This window comes from Fundulus heteroclitus, chromosome 13 (assembly GCF_011125445.2).
Source record: "Fundulus heteroclitus isolate FHET01 chromosome 13, MU-UCD_Fhet_4.1, whole genome shotgun sequence".
NCBI classification, from domain to species: domain Eukaryota; kingdom Metazoa; phylum Chordata; class Actinopteri; order Cyprinodontiformes; family Fundulidae; genus Fundulus; species Fundulus heteroclitus.
The window spans coordinates 4481940-4500768 of record NC_046373.1 but is presented as its reverse complement, the minus strand read 5'-3'; the positions used below and the strand labels follow the sequence as shown (position 1 = coordinate 4500768).

The 18829-nt window shown below is 42.7% G+C and overlaps 1 protein-coding gene across 1 annotated transcript; it reads right to left on the bottom strand.

The window, feature by feature from the left end:
- Positions 1 to 1456: 1456 nt before the first annotated feature.
- Positions 1457 to 18486, bottom strand: si:dkey-166k12.1 (solute carrier family 22 member 13). The gene is made up of 10 exons (XM_012870875.3): positions 17886 to 18486; positions 11278 to 11381; positions 8038 to 8192; positions 6167 to 6335; positions 5920 to 6034; positions 3900 to 4006; positions 3600 to 3811; positions 2607 to 2715; positions 2306 to 2518; positions 1457 to 2122 (listed from the first exon to the last, which is right to left on the bottom strand). The coding sequence occupies exons 1-10, from the start codon at positions 18243 to 18245 to the stop codon at positions 2026 to 2028; spliced, it is 1641 nt and encodes a 546-aa protein (XP_012726329.2). The 5' UTR covers positions 18246 to 18486; the 3' UTR covers positions 1457 to 2025.
- Positions 18487 to 18829: the final 343 nt, after the last annotated feature.

Sequence of the window (18829 nt, the reverse complement as noted above, 5' to 3'; positions counted from 1 at the left end):
CCTCCTCCACAATAAATCTTTCCTCATGGCATCCTCCAAGTGTTGCCCTCTGGTCCCTTCCTACTTCCACTTCGTACCAATATACTAAAAGTATGCATTTCATTTAGCTTCGATTGCTAGTTTAATATTTTGATGACTTTTACGGAGATAATAATATAATCCTCCAAGCTTTTAGCGATAGCTTATCGTCATGAAATATGACCTCCTCATCCATCAAACTAAGCAAACTCCAGGTGACCTGCTGATAGATATTATTTACTGGATTCACATAACTCACATCAGACTACGAGACACTATTTCAAACTTTAAAGATTTACTTTAAATCTTTAAAGCGGGCCTGGTATGAAAGGGAGAATGTGCAACACCTGAACTGATGCAAATTCATTGTTCACAGTCTTCTGAGAGCCTGAAATGTTAGGATATTAACACACGGTGACTTTTCTCACTCCTGTATTTAGTTTTAATTAAATTAATAATGACACTGTAAAATGTGTTGTACTTGTTATACTTGCTTATTCACGGACCTGCTTAAGACCAGACAACTTGATGTACTTACACCTAGAACCTGAGAGCTGAAAGGTGGTTTTGCTTTTCACCTAAACTCTAAATATACAGGACTGTCTCAGAAAATTAGAATATTTTGATAAAGTTCTTTATTTTCTGTAATGCAATTAAAAAACATGAAATGTCATACATTCTGGATTCATTACAAATCAACTGAAATATCGCAAGCCTTTTATTGTTTTAATATCGCTGATTTTGACGTACAGCTGAAGAAAACTCAAAAATCCTATCTCAAAATATTAGAATATTTCCTCAGACCAAGTAAAAAAAAAAATGTAACAGCAAAACAAAATCAAACATTTGAAAATGTCCATTAATGCACTCAGTACTTGGTTGGGAATCCTTTTGCACAGATTACTGCATCAATGCGGCGTGGCATGGAGGCAATCAGCCTGTGGCATTGCTGAGGTGTTATGGATGCCCAGGATGCTTCAATAGCGGCCTTTAGCTCATTTGCATTGTTGGCTCTGGTGTCTTTCAGCTTCTTCTTCACAATACCCCACAAATTCTCTATGGGGTTCAGGTCAGGGGAATTGGCAGGCCAATCAAGGACAGTAATGCCATGGTCAGTACACCAGTCACTGTGAGAATCTTATGTCGTCTCTTAACCACTACCATACTTGTGATTTAGTTTACTGAACCAAGCTGAGTGTTTTTCAAGGCTCAGGAAACCCTGCAGTGTTTCGAGTTAATTAGACGATTCAAGTGATTAGTTGAATAGCCTACTAGTATACTTTTTCACGATATTCTAATATTTTGAGATAGAATATTTGGGTTTCTTAAGCTGTACGCCATAATCAGCGATATTAAAACAATAAAAGGCTTGCGATATTTCAGTTGATTTATAATGAATCCAGAATGCATGACATTTCATGTTTTTTAATTGCATTACAGAAAATAAAGAACTTTATCACAATATTCTAATTTCCTGAGACAGTCCTGTAGCTGTTTATCAGGCATCAGGGTTGGAGTGGCAGTTCTCCTGGAACCGAACGCTGCTCCAAAAAAAAAATCTGTAAACATTTATAGAGGTATAAAAAATATGCTAAAATTGTAAGTTGTTATTTACTGCCCTCCGCATCTATAGGACACTCTGGGTCGTTCTCCTTCACAAAAGTGGGTAAAAGGTCGGCTACAGACGGGCATACAAAAGTGTAAAATGTAACTATTCCTGACTGTTGGTTCGTACCTGCGTCTGCTTAAACAGTGAGCGTTTTCTTGGCCTCGGCAGGAGCGCTGAATGCCTTCTTTGTGTGTGCATGTGTGTGTCTGTGTGTGTGTGTATGTGTAAACACCTTGTGTTGGTTTGGCCTCTGGAACGTGTCAGGCTTTCTTGCCTAGAGCTCATGATCACATCCTGATGTGCAGCTGCGTAGGAGATGACCGAGTGTGTTAGATGTCAGAGTTGAGGCCGTGAAACACTTGGTTGACGGAGTCAGCTCATCTTTGCCGCGCGAAGTTCTAGCTCGCTAGATGTTGCAGTTCCTGCTTCTCGGAGGGGCTCTCCGCTGGGCCGAAGTCTTCGTCCGCTTCAAGGGTTTCCAAAATGGGAGCCGACCTACCGGAGAACAGAATACAGACAAAAGGCTTTTTTAACAGGAACTTTTAGAAATTACAGCCAGAGACTTTGTTGAATCTTTCTATTGGGATGCAATCAGTCAGACCAACACAAAGCTGTGGAGCAGGTTTTATTTAAGGGTATTAAAACAAAGGGGTTGACCCGCAGTGGGATCGCAGTCACCTGACGTCCCAGTTCTCTACGTCCTCCAGAGTGTCCGGCAGATGTCGGTCAGCGGTCTCAGGCAGGGCCAGGGCGAGAACGGCTCCCAGAAGCGGAGACGTGCCGAAGATGATGAGCGGCGTGGCGGGGCTGTGGTTGTCCAGCATGTTTATGACGGGCGCTAATACACCTCCCATCCTGGCAAACATGCTGGACACACCTATTCCTGTTTGCCTGCAGGTACACCGAGGACAGGAGCTGCAGGAGCGCATCTCTGGGGAAAAAACCTTAGCTGTCTTGGCCAAAGACGTAGACGTCCTACCTTACCACAGTTGGGAAAATCTCAGCAGTGTATACATAGATGACAGCAAAGGAGGCCGTTATACCAAACTTCCCTACCATGGCAAGCCCCGTCAGGACATTGGGATGATCTGCAGACACAAGAATTATGCACTTACTCAAGAGCAGGGTTACTACACAGTTTTTACCCTCCACATTTCACAATTTTGTCAGATTAAAATTTCCAATATGGATGGATGGATGGATGGATGGATGGATGGATGGATGGATGGATGGATGGATGGATGGATGGATGGATGGATGGATGGATGGATGGATGGATGGAGGGATGGATGGGGATGGAAGGGTCTATTTTTCCATGCTGTTTCTCATTTTTTACATACTTATCCAGATTTGGAAAATAATTAAATCAAATTCCAAACTTTTTCAGAAGGCTTGGTCTCAAAAGTGAGATGATCCAAATCATCATCCCCATTTCTTCCTTTACAATATAAGAGATATACTATTTAAACACAGCAATTGTTTGCCTTTAAGTGTGGAAAATGTTTTTTTTTTCTTCCTAAAAATTTACAACCGTTTGACATTAGAAAACATGTATGATCCCTTATGAGTGGAAATATATTTAAAATATTTATTTTCTTTAATCTACAACAATTTCTTATGAGAAATTTAAAATATTTATTTTCTTTAATGTACAACAATTTCTTATGAGAAATTATGAGAATAAAGTCATAGAATTATGAGAGCAGGGTCGAAATATTTCGAGAACAAAGTCACACAGTTGTCTGCACATTTGTTTCAAAGTCCTGATACTAATAATAATTTGATGCCGATGTGCTGAAAATATTTTCCTTATTTGTGAAACGGATACCAAAGTAAAACTTTACACGATGCTCAACATTCCTAGTTTTAAACCAGGGAGCAGACTGCTTTGTTTTGGAAGAGTGAAATTACTACTCTATTCTCATAATTTCCAAAAACAGGAGAATATGTCCCTCCCCCCCTCCCCCCATACCTGCAGGGACCACAAGCATCAGCAAGCAGGCGAGACCCCCTACAGCCAGGAAGCCGCTCTGGGTGAGGCGTCGGCTGAAGGGCAGGACGACGAGGACCAGGGAGCGAGCTGGGATCTCGACCAAGCCAAACACAAACTGGGTCAGGTAGAGGTCTGTCCCTAACCGAGATACGCCCAGGGACAGCCCATAATACACCAGCACGTTGACAAACCTGGGATTGCAAGCAGATGAGAAACAGGGTTGTCAGAAAAGTGTGAAATATCACTGAAGAGGGCTGAAAAATGACAGACCCAACATACCAGAGGTAGAACAAAATGACGGATCTCTTTCTCATCTGTGGCGTCCGGACCAGATCTATTGGTGAGTGGCTTCGCTTTGAGCCGCCTAAAAACTCCCACTTTTCAGCCTGATGTGCAGATGAACACACAAAGACAGTCAAAAACTATGGGATAATGTTGCATTTCATGTTGTAAAAAAATATATCTCAGAAGATGGCTGGGAATGTTTAGACCCTCTATTTCCCAGTAGTAAATAACAGGGCTGATTGTCTGAAGTTCATTTCAGCTGAGGAGTTTCCATTTGATGGTTTTTTTATTCAGTGCGAATGATCATTGGACGGGAGGCAGGGCAGATCCTGGACAGGTCATGAGTCCATCACAGGGCGACCCAGAGTGGCACCGGACAACCAACCATGCACACACATTGACACCTAATAACAATAGTGATTTAGACAGAGCCGGTAACCTGACAGTCATGTGTCTTTTGACTGAAGGAGGAAGCCAGAGTACCCAGAGAGAACCCACACATGCACAGGGAGAACATGCCAATGCACTGTGCAGCCCATCCCATAAAATACATTTTATACAAATACAAAATTGGAGTTGCAACACCACATATTGTGAAAAGCATGAGAGGCGTGGCCCTGCGTTGGCATCCTCATCCGACCTGCAATTGCTTCTGTGAAACAAGCAGCACCGGAGCACTTACGGTACAAATGGACGACGATTGTTGGAGATCCTCTCCAGTCGATGAAATGCTGCGTTCTATAACGACTTAAGTAAGCTATCTCACCTTAATGCGACTCAGAGTGCTCTCCGCTTAGTGGAGGTTGAATAAAAAGACCCACAAACAAACAGCAGGCGGATTCCTCGGCACTAAAAGCTCAAACACCATCAGAGAGGCATCGGGCTGAACAAGATTAACCCCGATGAGCTGCAGACTGAGGAGGCGTGACACGACATCTGTCAATCATTCTGAACCAAGAAAGACATTAAATGAGCAGGGCTGTGATAAATTAGCCCTATGGAAAGACCCTGGAACTGTTCGCCACCGGTTTTGTTTTAAATTTGACACAACGTGACTATATTTTTAATTTGTGTTTATTAGGTATTTAAAATTTTTGATTGTTAACACCAGAGAGGGCTTAGCTCTACTAGCCCACTTATACCAGCCAACCCTGTGAGTGTCCAAGGCTTATTAGAGCTTTGCTGGTCAACTACTGCAAAGTGTTTCATCTCCAATTTCCTTGAACCGGTTTTTAGAACTACTAGTTCCTCCAGTTACATTTGAGCCAATGAAAATAGAGGAACTCAACACATAACATTCGACTTCTTGATTTTCTTAGTGCTAGCCGAGCCTATGTCTCAGCCCTCGTTTAGGACTGTTTTGAATTGAAATCAAATCAGTCCACAATTAGCTCATTTTCACAACGTGTTCCCTGAACACATAAAAACACTTCCCTGAGTCGGAGTGGATGCAATGAGCAAGCTGAAGACGGTCCCAGATCGGGTAAAGCAGGAATAATACCCAGAGGATTTCTCACTACTTTTTTGTGCTGAAACGTAAAGCTGCAAGTTGAAATAATAGGAAGGACGACAAAAGAGAAGCTGGCAGGATTCCTGTGCAAATTCCCCGTCAAATTCACATAGTTTTACAGCCTAAAATCTCTAGAACTGACCATTTTTGGCCCTTTTTCACACTGATATACAAGTTCCCCAAGACTTTGGGGGGATATTTTGAGAGTGGTCAATCTTTATATATGACAAGAGATGGATGGATGGATGGATGGATGGATGGATGGATGGATGGATGTTTGGACGGGCCAGATGGCTTTACATGCTAGATGAAGTAAAAGCCCTTATTATAGCCTAGCATGACTTCGTTTTGTAAAACACTACCATAAAACACACTTTGTGGAACAGCTTCTTTTCAGAAGTTCATCCAGTCTAAAAATACAAACGTGTGTGTTTCAGAAACTTTTGTGGGTTTCGCCAACAGTGATGACGACAGCGAATAGAACCTGCCTTGTTCAGCACCCACCTGGACAGCAGGAGGTAAGACCCGGCCGTTAACCAGAGCTGCTTTGTGAAGGAGTGCGATGGCCTCCTCTCTCCTGTCCTTGGCCAGCAACCACCTGGCAGACTGGGGGAGCACCCTGACATGATACGGGGCGCACAGAGGGAGATATGAGAGGAGAGGAGGGAGTGAGCGTCACAGAGGGAGGGCGCTCATGTATACCAAGAATACACAGCAAAGCTAAAGGTCAGATGCCGCTTGAACCTCCCACCGTATGTAGAAGATAAGCAGGAAGCCTGGGGCCGATATAGCGAGCTGCAGCTTTCTCCAGTCTCGGATCAGGTAGGCCACCCCTGCGAGCAGCATGTAACCCAGGCCGAAGGTGTAGTCTGTGAGGATGCCCGCCAGCATGCGCCTCTTGGTACACGTCCACTCGGTACCTGGTGGGGAAAGATTAGGGAGGTTATGGAGCGAAGGGGACAAGAGAGGAAAGGAGGAATCGTGGGCACGGGGTTTGTATGAGGTCTGCAGCTGTGAGGTGGAGGATAAAGTGGCAAGGATTAAACAGAAAAAAAATCAATGAATACTTGGACAGAAAGAATGATATACAGCTGACTTGGAAAGGCAATCTGTTAAAACCTAATTGCTATCCTGTTTCTGGAAGGCATGCAGCACGCTCCACACTTTTTGGCACCCCTGGCAGAGATGTGTGAGAATTAATTTATTGGTACAATTAAGTGCAGAAAATATATCAAACTAACATGTTTTTTTCTATAAAGTTCCCCGGGTCACGCTTATTGGCACCTCTGCTGTCAACGCAGCGTTTAGCCAATAGAAGAACACTTAATTTCACAATGTTTCAGTACATAGAGAGAGGGATCTTTAAACATCCCTCTTTGCATATTCTGTCTAGATTGTCCAGAATCATGGATCCTCTTTGATTCTCTATGCTCTCTGTGGACCCAAAGGTTTTCTACAGGATTGGGTCTTGGGACCGAGACAGTCATGAAATTATGGCTGATGTTGCATCCGGAGCACCACCTCTGTGTTGAGTTGGCCAATTGCTTTGCATTATCGTCTTGTCGAAAGACCCCAATTTAACTTGTACCCATGATAATTAGAAAATAGGAAAGTTTATTTATTGATATGTCTGTTATAAAGATTTAATGAGACATTGCACCCAAACAAGGTTTATAGGGCCTTTGGAAGATAAACAAGCCTACGGCATCACAGAGCTTATCCTTTTCCACATATTCCTTATTTATTTTATCCCAGGAGCATCTAATGTGTTTGTTGCCCAAATATAAAATCATAGGGTTATCTGACCAAACTAAACATGCTTACATGTATAACGGAGGCACAGAGAGGTGGATTCCCCGCCATGATTACCAAACGACCGGTTGGCCTCTCGATGGCGTTTGGTGGTTGTTATGGCGACTTGGTGAACCCAATATGCCACTTTGTGCTGCAGCCCTCAAACTGTAAACTTCTAATAGGTTGTTTTCTTATATACTCCACATACTATCCTGCTCAATGTGCCAGGTGACAACGGACATTTGGATCCCCATCTAGCCCTGTTTGTTCCACTTTCATCCATCCGTCCATTGTCTGTACCAGTGGTCCTCAATTCTGGTCCTCAAAGGCCAGTGTCCTTCAACTTGACCGCACACCGAGGAGGTAATTCAGCCATTTGATTCAGTTCTGGTGGACCAGGGACACATGTAAAAGTTTCAGGACACCGGACCTTGAAGGACCAGAATTGAGGACCACTGGTCTAAACAGGTGCAGGGCCGCGGGGGCCTAGTGCCTATCTCCAGCGGTTATTGGCCGAGACGTGGGGTACATCCTGGACAGGTCTGTTCCAATTCAACTTTTGAAAAGCATTCTTGCTATTGCTCTGACTGTAGATTTGTGTACGTTTAGGCAAGCAGCTATTCTCTGCCTTACTTGTATTACATGTTTTTTCTAATTCCCATTTTAAAGAATTGCTAATAGAAATGTGTGTTCTGTCATATCTATACCACATGGGAAACAGGAAGCAAGTGGTATCCATTGCAAATTCACAGACACTCTAATAGAGACGATTCTTCAATCCTATCCTAGGCGTTACTTTGTGTTTGAGTGTGATGATTTATTTAGTACCAAGTATAAAAGCGTTGATAATGACTCCAGATATGGTGGTGCCAACAGCGAAGCGAAGAATCACATAGACCGGGAAGTTGGGTGCAAAGGCAACAGCCACTCCGAACACAGTCTGCAGGGCGATGGACAGCAGCAGGACGAAACGCCGGCCGTACCTTCCACACAGATAGGAAAAAGATGGACGTGAGTCTGATGGAAAACCTCTTTCAATTGATAAACTGCCTCTCACTACATCATCACTATTCTGGGATGGTCTATCACATAAAATCCCAAAGAAAGACATAGGATTTAGGGTTAGTGTTAAATTCTGCCGCCCTTAATAACACATTTCTGTGTTGAGTAAGACAGTCTTCCAAAGCGAGGCACCCTAACCAAAGCTTGTCTTTGTGAGAGCTAACCTATATGACACAATCGTGGCTGCAGTGTTCAGTGTGATAAGGTCTTCAGGCAATACTGTACGGCTTTCAAGGTGTTTTTCCCACTTACTGGTAAAAAGATCTTATTTTATACTGATGATAAAAGTCCTTTGTTCCATCATATAGATGTTTCTAATATCATCCAGCCCTTATATTATGGAGTGTGCCAATAACTGATCCTACTAGCTACATATCTTTAAGTTGAAAACATTTGGTTATAATATGCAGTTCCAGTTGTGAATCATTTATCATAGGATCTGCTAAATTACTCCAGTTGTAGCACTGAAACATCTCCAAAACAAATCTGATTTTCAACGCTCCCAAATATATGTTCAGTATATAGTTTGCCTCTTTATCTCAACATAATCAGCAGACTGTGTGTCCCTTCTCTTTATTATGGGTATAATTTAAAAAATCAGGTGATACTTTTAAACCCATCTCTCTCCATACTCTTGAACAGGATGTTTTTTTTCAGATTTGTACACGTTCTGCCATTCTTTAGGGAATATTTCAGTTTTCATCTCTTCCTCCTCGTTGTTTTTTAGATATATGGCTGATGCTGATGTTTTCTGTCCTAAGGTTTTGAACAATGCTGACATTTATTTTAATTGTATTCTTTTGGAGGTTTTACCCACTGACTCAAGTAAGCCTTAGGATGTTAGGAGTCTCTAAGTTGCAAATATCAAAAGAAATCTGCTCTTTCCAGGTGACGTTACCTTTTCAGTTCCTAAAAAGTCATTCAATCGACTTCTTTAGATATAGTTCAAAGTGTAGTTAACCTGTTATGGTTTACATTTGTTTCTCATCTCTTAGACGGATACAATTAAAATGTACCATAGATTGGTAGAAAATACCATAGATTGATCAGGGAATTAGATTTTTGTTTGACATATTTAGGTTTATTATCAGGCTATTTGCAGTGTAAACTTATACAATGTTCTCTTAATTCTAATTCCTCCCACCTCCTCACTCTCATGCAAGGGGCTCAACATACAATGCAAAAAGAAGTGGTGAGAGTCAGCTTTCTTGGTGAGCAACCCGCTTTGCATCGAATCCAAACCTTTTAATTACATTATACAAGAAGGTCACGTTTAAGCTATCAAACCCCCGGTTTTTGGCTGTTTCTTCCAGATTATGCAGAGTTGATCATATGGAGGGTTATCCTGATTCAGTTGTATGTCCTGAAATAAAGATGAGTTGCACTTCATCAAACAAATGTATCATCGTTTGTTCATATTGTTTGGCAATTCTAAATGTATAGGTGTTCTAGTCCACGTTTAGGATAGATATCATGTCGGTCTATCATTGCTACACTATTCATTGCGTTTATCCTCCTTAGGAATTACAGAGATGGTCTCTTCTCTCCAGGAGTTTGGGTTGTGACCCTCCTTAAGTGTTTAGTTTAATGATAACATCATTGAGTATCAGGTCTTCTTTAAAAGCTCCTATACCACTCTGACTAGGAAGCTATTGATAGGAAATGATTCTAATGAAAGTGTCTCTTGATAACCCCCCCCCCCCCCCCCCCCCCATGCGCTGTTTCCTGTTTTGCTGAACTCTAGCTGTAGGCAGATCCAAAGAATTAAGGAAAGCAGGGTTTTTCAATATCAATTAAAAGATTGTAGTTGTTTCCACAGATGGACACAACACTCTTCAAAATTATTTTATTACACCATGATGGTTTGTGGAGGGGCTTCTGGTTTTATGTGTGGAATTTACAGCTTGTTGTCATCTGAGTCGCCTTTGCTCCATGGTCATATTGATAGTCTCATGTCAGGTGTCTGGATTTTTACAGTTAAATATTGTTAAAATATTGTTCTTTTTATGACTTTAAGTTCATAAAGAAAGCGGACATTATGGGCAGACCGATATCTGATCGTTCTCCATGACTCGACCTCATCATACACCACCCCCCTTTGACCTTTGACAACCAACGAAACATTAATCAGTGTTTTCATTCCACACTGAATCACAAAATGAAATAAAAACGTTACAGCTGGATCACGGTGGGCAGTCAGGTTTTATGGTTGCTTTTTCCATCTTCTCTAGCCAGTGTATAAGCAGGGAGGGTGGGCCTTTGCTGCTTAGCTGCTAGACTCTGGCTGGGATTGATTCATCCACGCTTTTATCCACTACATTTGTACTCTCACTTTGCTTTTTTTTCACTCAAATATTTTTATGGAGTAGGTTACAAATGTAGAAAATCTGTAAACAAAAGGAAAGAAAAAAGAAACTGGATTGAGTGTTAAGCGACTACGTGGAAGAGTTGGGGCGAGAGGCGGGGTACACCCTGGACCAAACAATTAAACCAGATCCCCAGTCAGTTCTATACTAGCCTTTCTTTAAAAGCTCTAAAACATGATAAAATTAAACAAATAAAATAAAAACTAATTTGTTTACTGTTGAACGAAGTAAAGAAAAATCACTTTCGATCGAGGCTTGCCAGAAACTTGATTTTAAAACCAAGAAACAGAATTGTGCTTTTACGTCGCAATTTATATACTTTCCTGAATTTTCTGCTTTGTTTTTCTTGGGAAGACACTGCGGCGTTTCGCAGAAGACGTCACGTGTCTGAATCACACGCCACCTACAGCACAAGTCGCCCCTTTCCTCCGGGTTTGAGCCGAACCGTATTTTTAACTCTTGAACTAACTCGCCGCGGTTTGTCAGCTGCCCTGCTTTGCAGATAACGACCGCATGCCAAAGGACTCCAGCCGCCCCCGCCCTTCTGACCACACGCTGATGCAGAAGATCAGCCGGGATCAGCCTGCATCTGCCGTCTGACGCAGAGCCAGAGACCGAACGACAGCTGCCAAAACCTTACCTGTCAGCCATGGCTCCGAACAGCACAGATCCCACCAACAGGCCCGACATGTAGACGGATGAGCCGAGACTGTTCAGTCCAGCCCTGCTGCACACCAGGTCCCACTGGTGGGAGAAGAAAGCACAACATTTCAAGCTGTCCCTGTATCCACTTTTGGTTTCTCATCTACAGATATGCGGTGGGATGTGTCTTCGTGCAGTTTTAACTTTTGTCAGAGAAATGCATCTTGTATTGTTTCATGGAACTACAGAAGGATTGACAGCCTGACTTATAGGAACACGGTTCGATTCTGAAGGGGATGCCTGCGAGGCGTTGGGTTTTCCCGTCTCCCAGCAGTTCTGCGGTGAGGTGCAAAATGCAGTTCAAAGTCTTCAGCTGATCCAAAATGCTGCAGCAAGAGTTCTGATGAAAATCAACAAGAGGGATCATATTTCTCCAATTTTAGTTTCCCTTCATTGGCTTCCTGTTAAATCAAGAATAGAATTTAAAATTCTCCTTCTAACGTATAAAGCCCTTAATAATCAAGCTCCATCATATATCAGAGCTCTGATTACCCCGTATGTTCCTAGCAGAGCGCTTCGCTCTCAGACTGCAGGTCTGCTGGTGGTTCCTAGAGTCTCTAAAGTAGAATGGGAGGCAGATCCTTTAGCTATCAGGCTCCTCTCCTGTGGAACCAACTCCCAGTTTTGGTCCGTGAGGTAGACACCCCGTCTACTTTTAAGACTAGACTTAAAGCTTTCCTTTTTGACAAAGCTTATAGTTAGAGTGGCTCATGTTACCCTGAGCTACCTCTATAGTTATGCTGCTATAGGATTAGGCTACTGGGAGACATCAGGGTCTATTACTCTCACTCTACTCTGATTTGTACTGTTCTCCAGTTTTGCATTGCATTGAAATGACTGTCGTCATTTCAGCTTTTAACTTTTTGTTCTCTCTCTTTTTTCTTCATAGTAGGTACACCTGGTCTGGCGTTCTGTTAAACTGTGACATCATCCAGGGAAGACGGCTCACCCGCTACTACCATCTAATGTAGAACAGATTACTAGATCAATGTGTGCTTCTGTGCTTTTTTGTCTCTCTTGTTGTGTCTCTGCTCTGTCTTCTGTAACCCCAGTCTGGTTCTGCTGGAGATTTTCCTTTCCGTTAATGAGGAGTTTTTCTTCCCACTGTAGCTTCATGCTTGCTCAGTATGAGGGATTGCTGCAAAGCCATGGACAATGCAGACGACTCTCCCTGCAGCTCTACGGTTCTCCAGGAGTGAATGCTGCTTGTCGGGACTTTGATGCAATCAACTGGTTCCCTTATATAGGACATTTTTGACCAATCTGTATAAAATGATTGAATATGACTTTGTAAAGTGCCTTGAGATGACATGTTTCATGAATTGGTGCTATATAAATAAAATTGAATTGAATTGAATTAAATGTTGCCAAGACACAGCAGCTTTCAAAGAGGACAGCGGGGGCCTTCCTGATGGTTTCAGCTGGCAGAAGTAGCAGAAGCCTTTTTACAGACGTCTAGCGAAGAACTGAAACATTAGGGTGTGAGGGGCTGGTTTACTGACAGCGGCTTCATACACCTTCTACATTTTCACATGTCACTGTGTTACAACCACAGACTTCAGCGTAGGTTACTGGGACGGCGTGTGAGAGACCAAACACATTTCGCTACAGCTACAGCTACATGAAAAGGGTTGTGGGGTTTGTCTCTAGCAGCTTTATACATCCAGAGACTGAAGTTTTGTCACATCCTATTTTGCAAAGAAGCTCAGGCAGATTTGGACTGAAGACTTTTATCTGTCTCCTTGGGGAAAATTCCTTCTTTACCACGGCACCGTTTCCTTAAAATAAAAAACAACCCCCTCACAGGTCAGAGTATGAAAACACTTTAGAAAAATAGACCCTCCACCCTTGTCTCAGGTCTTTTGCATCCCCTAACAGCTTTTCTTGCAGAATCCCACTGTATCCATCAACTCTTACAAGTTTCCTTGTCCTTGTTGAAGAAAATCATTTCCACAGCACGATGCTGCTGCCACCATGCTTTATCGTTGAGATGGTGTATTCTGAGGTTCATGTGCAGTGTTATTTTTGTGCGTCACAGACTTTTGCAGGTAGGCCAAAAAGTTTTAACTATAATCTGATCTGACCGGCGCACCTTCTTTATCATTTTTACTGTGTCCCCTGCATGGACTGCTTATGGCCTACTTTGAACAACGGTTTCCTTCCTGCCGCTCCTCCATAAAAGGTCAGATTTGTGGAGCGCACCAGTAACAGCTGTGCTGTCAACAGATTCTCCCACCTGAGCAGTGGCTCACTGCCACTCCTCCAGAGTTACTATAGTCCACATGTCAGATTTGGTGGGTGACCATGTCTTAGTATGTAGAGCAGTTGTGTTTCTCTTTTGAGACGATGGATTTGATTTGATTTACTTATGGGTCTCTGAGTAAACAGGGTGGAAGACACACTTTTCAGATTTTTCCTCATTTTTCTCCATTCTTACAATTCTAAACTACTTCGTATTGGTCTATCACATACAATTCCAACAAAATACACCAAAATGTGTGGCTGTAAATTGCTAAACTTTGTAAAAGTTCAATATTTTGAAAGCCATTACCGGTTCTATAACCCCTTGTTAGCAGAATCCAACCTGCCCTGAATTATAACGGTTAGAGCTTAATTCTGAAGTCTCCTCAATGTGTTCAAAACATATGTTTTGTTTTAAATCGCACTTTTAATTTATTGAGCTTTTCTGTCTCTATAATTTGTGTTTAAAAACTGCTGAGCTGACACAAAAAGAGGAGACAGACACAGAATTACATTACAAAACATGTCAAATATAAGATACTAAATGTCACAAATGTGGCCCAAGACGGAAAAGATGAAACGATTAAAATAAATGTGGCTACAAGTAGATCCCAAAGCGTTGCTGTGTAAATAGAAAAAAGGGCTACCAAAGTTTGATGGTTTTTCAAAAAGGAGGGTCTGGAAAGGAAATTTAAGAGCAGGAGAGCCAAACCGACCACAATGTGCTTAAAATGTTTCATACTATTTGTAGCAGGCCCTTATTGAAGTAAAAAAAATTAAATAAAAACAACCACAAGTCATATCTGTGTGGTTTGTGGTCAGTTTGTCGCCATCGGACAGTCTGTTGCGCAATTTGTGTGTGTTTGTGTCATAATCATACACAATGGAGTTTTTTGTCCTACATACTTGGTCAAATTACGGGGTAGTTCTATACTTGGTTCTATAAAGTAGCCATAATAAATGTTTAGTTAGCAGTGGTGGCTTTTGCTATGGCTCTCAACCCAGAGCTCTGTTCCATTAGTGGGTAGCATCTATCAGTTGCATTACGAACATGTTTCCTATTGGTTGTTTGCAAGCCCAACCCATAAGGAGTTTTGCAAAGAATGTAAGGCCTCATTCACGATAAAGAAAATGACTGGTCAGCTCTGGAACAGAAAAGCAAAATAAATAAATAAATGAACTATTTTGTTTTTAAGGAAACATAATGAAAAGAGCTCTACAGCTTTCTCATTGTTGATAGCTTAGCTGTCTGAGACAAAAAGGATAAAACACAAAAGGGAAAATTCTGGTGAGAATTTCATTCTTTCTTTTCGGCTGTTTTCTTCTTCGTCTGCACTGAAGGGACAGCGTAGAAACCAGTGCAATGCTGCCCCCTGCGGGACTGTAGGAGAAACTACGTTTCGTCTGACGTGAAAACAGTATAAATGGTAATGTGCCGTTTGTGAACGCAGAGAGGTGTGCCAAGGTGTCAGGCACTGTAAAGGCTCCCAGATACTTGCTCAGACATGAGTCCACAGACGTCCATGCATACTCAAAGTGACAGCTCTCAATATTTACAACCAGTGTCCGAAATTAACTTTGTTATTCACCGGCCAAGTTGGCCGGTAGATGTAAAAATCAACCGGCCAGGCATATTTTTTACCGGCCAAAATATTAATTTTGACCAGACCTCAACTTTTATAAAAATTAAGAGTGAAATTATGTTAATTATGGGGGGCGTGGTTGGGGGCGTGGCTGACTGGAACCTGGAAGAGAAATCTTTGTTTCCTGAATTAAAAAAATATATATATTGTAGTTGATTATAAAAGACACAATATGAATTATCAGATTCACATCCAGCCGATAAAAAACACTACAGATTATCATTATTCTATCCATGTTGGCCTTATTTGTGAATGAGGCAGAGTTTCATCAAGCCTGTACGGTCAGTGGGGGTTCTAGACCAAATTTAGCAGGGTGGGGCCAGTGTTTTTTCACAGGGGCACAGAACAAAAGATTGGGGGGGGGGGGGGGGGGGGGGGGGGAACTTAACAGGTCAACATTTCATCGTTTAAAATATTAAGTAAGCCAAAGAGCCAATTGTGGCTCTGGAACTGCAGGTTGCAGACCCCTGATCTTTTCTCAATACAGCGGGAGCTTAACGTGAAACAGCTTGATTTTAATTATTGTTATTTTTTTTATATTTATTTTTTAATTATTTTGTTATTTTATTATTGGGTAAAACCATAAACGAAAAAAATGCAACTGATCCAAATGACCAGTCAGTCACGGTATCTTTGTCAGCATTTATCATCCTAAGAAATTTAACATCATGTTTTTAGTACAGGGGCCATAACAGGGGCCGGGAACAGTTCTACATGGGCATAGGCCCCTGTTGGCCCCTGTTCAGAACCGCCCCTGTGTACGGTTCAAAATTTTCCCCTCAGCTGCAACACTTAAAGCACTCAGGGTTCACGCTGCGTCTTTACGCTGATCTAGCTGCTGGATTTTACCCTCGTGCGCTGCGCCCCCGATGTTACAGGTTACATGTAACGTAATTTTGCGCACCTGAATTCAAGCGCAACGCACCACGCCCACCGAAGCACCGCTGGTTCTGTGTCGTTAAAAACAAAAGAGCATGAAAAACAGTTACCGACTCTCCTACTGACTTTAATTGGGACATTTTGGTACGAGTGGAAGGACATTAAACGTAGCGATTCACGTTTTGAAGGCTGGCCGCTGATAAAAGCACCTTGCTCCGAGAGGGGGCGGGGGAGGCGCAGTAAGAGCGGTGAAGCACAGAGCCGCAGCGCAGGTAGTTAAAAAAAAAAAACAGAATAAATAAGAACGAAACTTATAAACAGACTAATTGGCGTTTTAGACTGTATCTGGTTAGCAGATCTGTTTTCTGATCCAGCGTTCAGCCATGACTGGTTCTGAATGTGAAAGAAGCTGAACCAGCACCGCAGAAGGCGGGTCTAGACTGAGCTCTGGATGGACAGAGCTGTGAACGGATCGTATGGGTTTTGTTATTTTTATGTTACTTTTATTTTATTTGGTACAAACACTTACTCGCCATGTGGCAGCTAGCCCTCTGAAATTCACTCGCCAAACGGGAAATTTACTCGCATTTGGCGTCTGGCGAGTGTTAATTTCGGACCCTGCTTACAACCGCGTACACGGAGTCCCACTGTAAACTGCTCGGCGGCAAGAAATCTTCACATCCAACTGTTTTATAGGAGACACCGAGCTTGATGCAGTGGTCGGTATCTGATTCGTAGCTACCGACTGGGAGCTTAACGAAAAGGTTATTTAAGCATTTTTTTTAAGTAATCTTGGCTACAGTTGATCATCACTAGTTCAGAATCTAGAGCATGATCAGTTAAAACCTTGTTTAATCATGTTTTACAAATAACAAACTGTGTTTACTTGTAGTTCTTAAAAAAGATTTGAAGTTCTAAAGCTTAGCCTTTCCAGGAATAGAAAAAAGTTTCATAAAACCTACACTGTATGTTGGAAATCCATTTTCAGTGTGGAGATTTCATTTTAAGTGTAATCATCCCAAGCATTTTTAGAGTTTGGACTGTAGATGACCAAATTTAGTCCATATTAATTAAAAATGGTGAGATAACTATTTACTTTACGATTCAGATGCCAAGTTTAGCATTGTTAGTGGCTAAACGTAGCAACATCAAGGATCTGCTTACAGATCATTTATATCACTTTCTATTGAGAGTCCAAACTGCTGCTACGGATACTATTTTAAAAGTGGCTGAAATTAACCCAAATACAGGATGAGGGTCGAATATCAATTTAGCTCCGGCTGTAGGAGTACTAAGTGGAAGTGTAGAGTATACACAACTAAAAATACAACCACTCTGTAGATCTAAGCTGGGTCTCACATGGGCTTCAAGAGAACCAGTTCACAACACGTCGGGGTTTCCACTATTTATCCAGTTGTTGTCCCACACTAAACCTAAGTAGGCAATTAACATGCGACCATAACCTGTGGTCGTTTCTATCAGGAGCCCCTTTTTCTTCATGTTACCTGCTGTTCGTATAAGTGGTTGTTTATCTCAGATTGTTTAAAACCCATTCTTTATACATTTAGCATTATGTGTTGAGCTGCTGCGCAGTGATTCACATGCTCGATCGCCCAGGACGCCATTTACGCAAGAACCGCCACTGCTTGTTGGGTATTTTTTAAGTGCGCCAGATCATTCTGTTCCCAGGCAGCAGAAATAATCCATTTTTCCCCCTTCTTTCATTTTTATTGTTATTATTATTTTTGGTTGAGCTGTTCCAGCATCTTATCATCCTCAGTACCTCGGTGACCGTGGTGCTTTGGAAAGTCTCCTTGCTGTAGACCCATCCGTGGCCACACGGGACGCGCTCCGTCCCGTTGTCGCCCTCCAGCAGCGGCAGCGCCTCCGAGGAGAAGCAGGAGGAGTGCGCCTCCGAGAGACTCAGGTTCCCTGCGAACGCATCGGAGAGCGACAAAGTCTGATTCCCGGCTCCTGGTGAGCTGGAGGTCTCCCGACAGCGAAAGGGCGGCGTGGCCCCGGTGAAGATGCTCACCATCATGTGGAAGGCGAGCAGGACCTGAGGTAAACAAATCCACACGTACAAAATCTTCTGGTATTTCCCGAAGCCGTCGATGGCTGAGAGGATCTGGTCGAAATGCATCTTCGGGCGGGCGATCCACGCCAAAGTGGAAGAGGGGCTCTCCTTAGAGTGGATCGGGAGGCTGACAGGGGCTTAACCTGCGCCTAAACTGCAGTGTGATGGATGTAAACAGGGGGGATCCTTTCCTCCGTGTGCAGCGGCGGCATAAAAAAAGACAGCGGGCAGTCCTCAAGCGATGTGAATCAGTCCCTAGATGTCACCTTCCCGCCTCCATCCCTCCCAGCTGCCAGCTTGCTTTGGCCAAATGCGCCCGAGTTCTCCTGATCCACGCGTGCTGACACGTTTCAGCAAAGTTTCTCCCCGCATCATCAGGAAGCAGCAGACTCTGCGGCCGCTGTTATTATCTGTCATTAAATGGCAGCGGAGCCTCGGGTGGTGTGACGTAGGTGATGCTTAATGTACAGGGCCGGGCCACGCATCGTTGCAAAACCCTAACAACCATATGGATTTTAAGCGCACCGCTGGCCGCTCTCTACATACATGCGCATCTATTACACCATATTTAATGTGCATTTGTTTTTTTGTTTTTCTGAATTATGATGCACATGCCGGACTATATCCAGCGCTGGTCCAATGTGTAATTA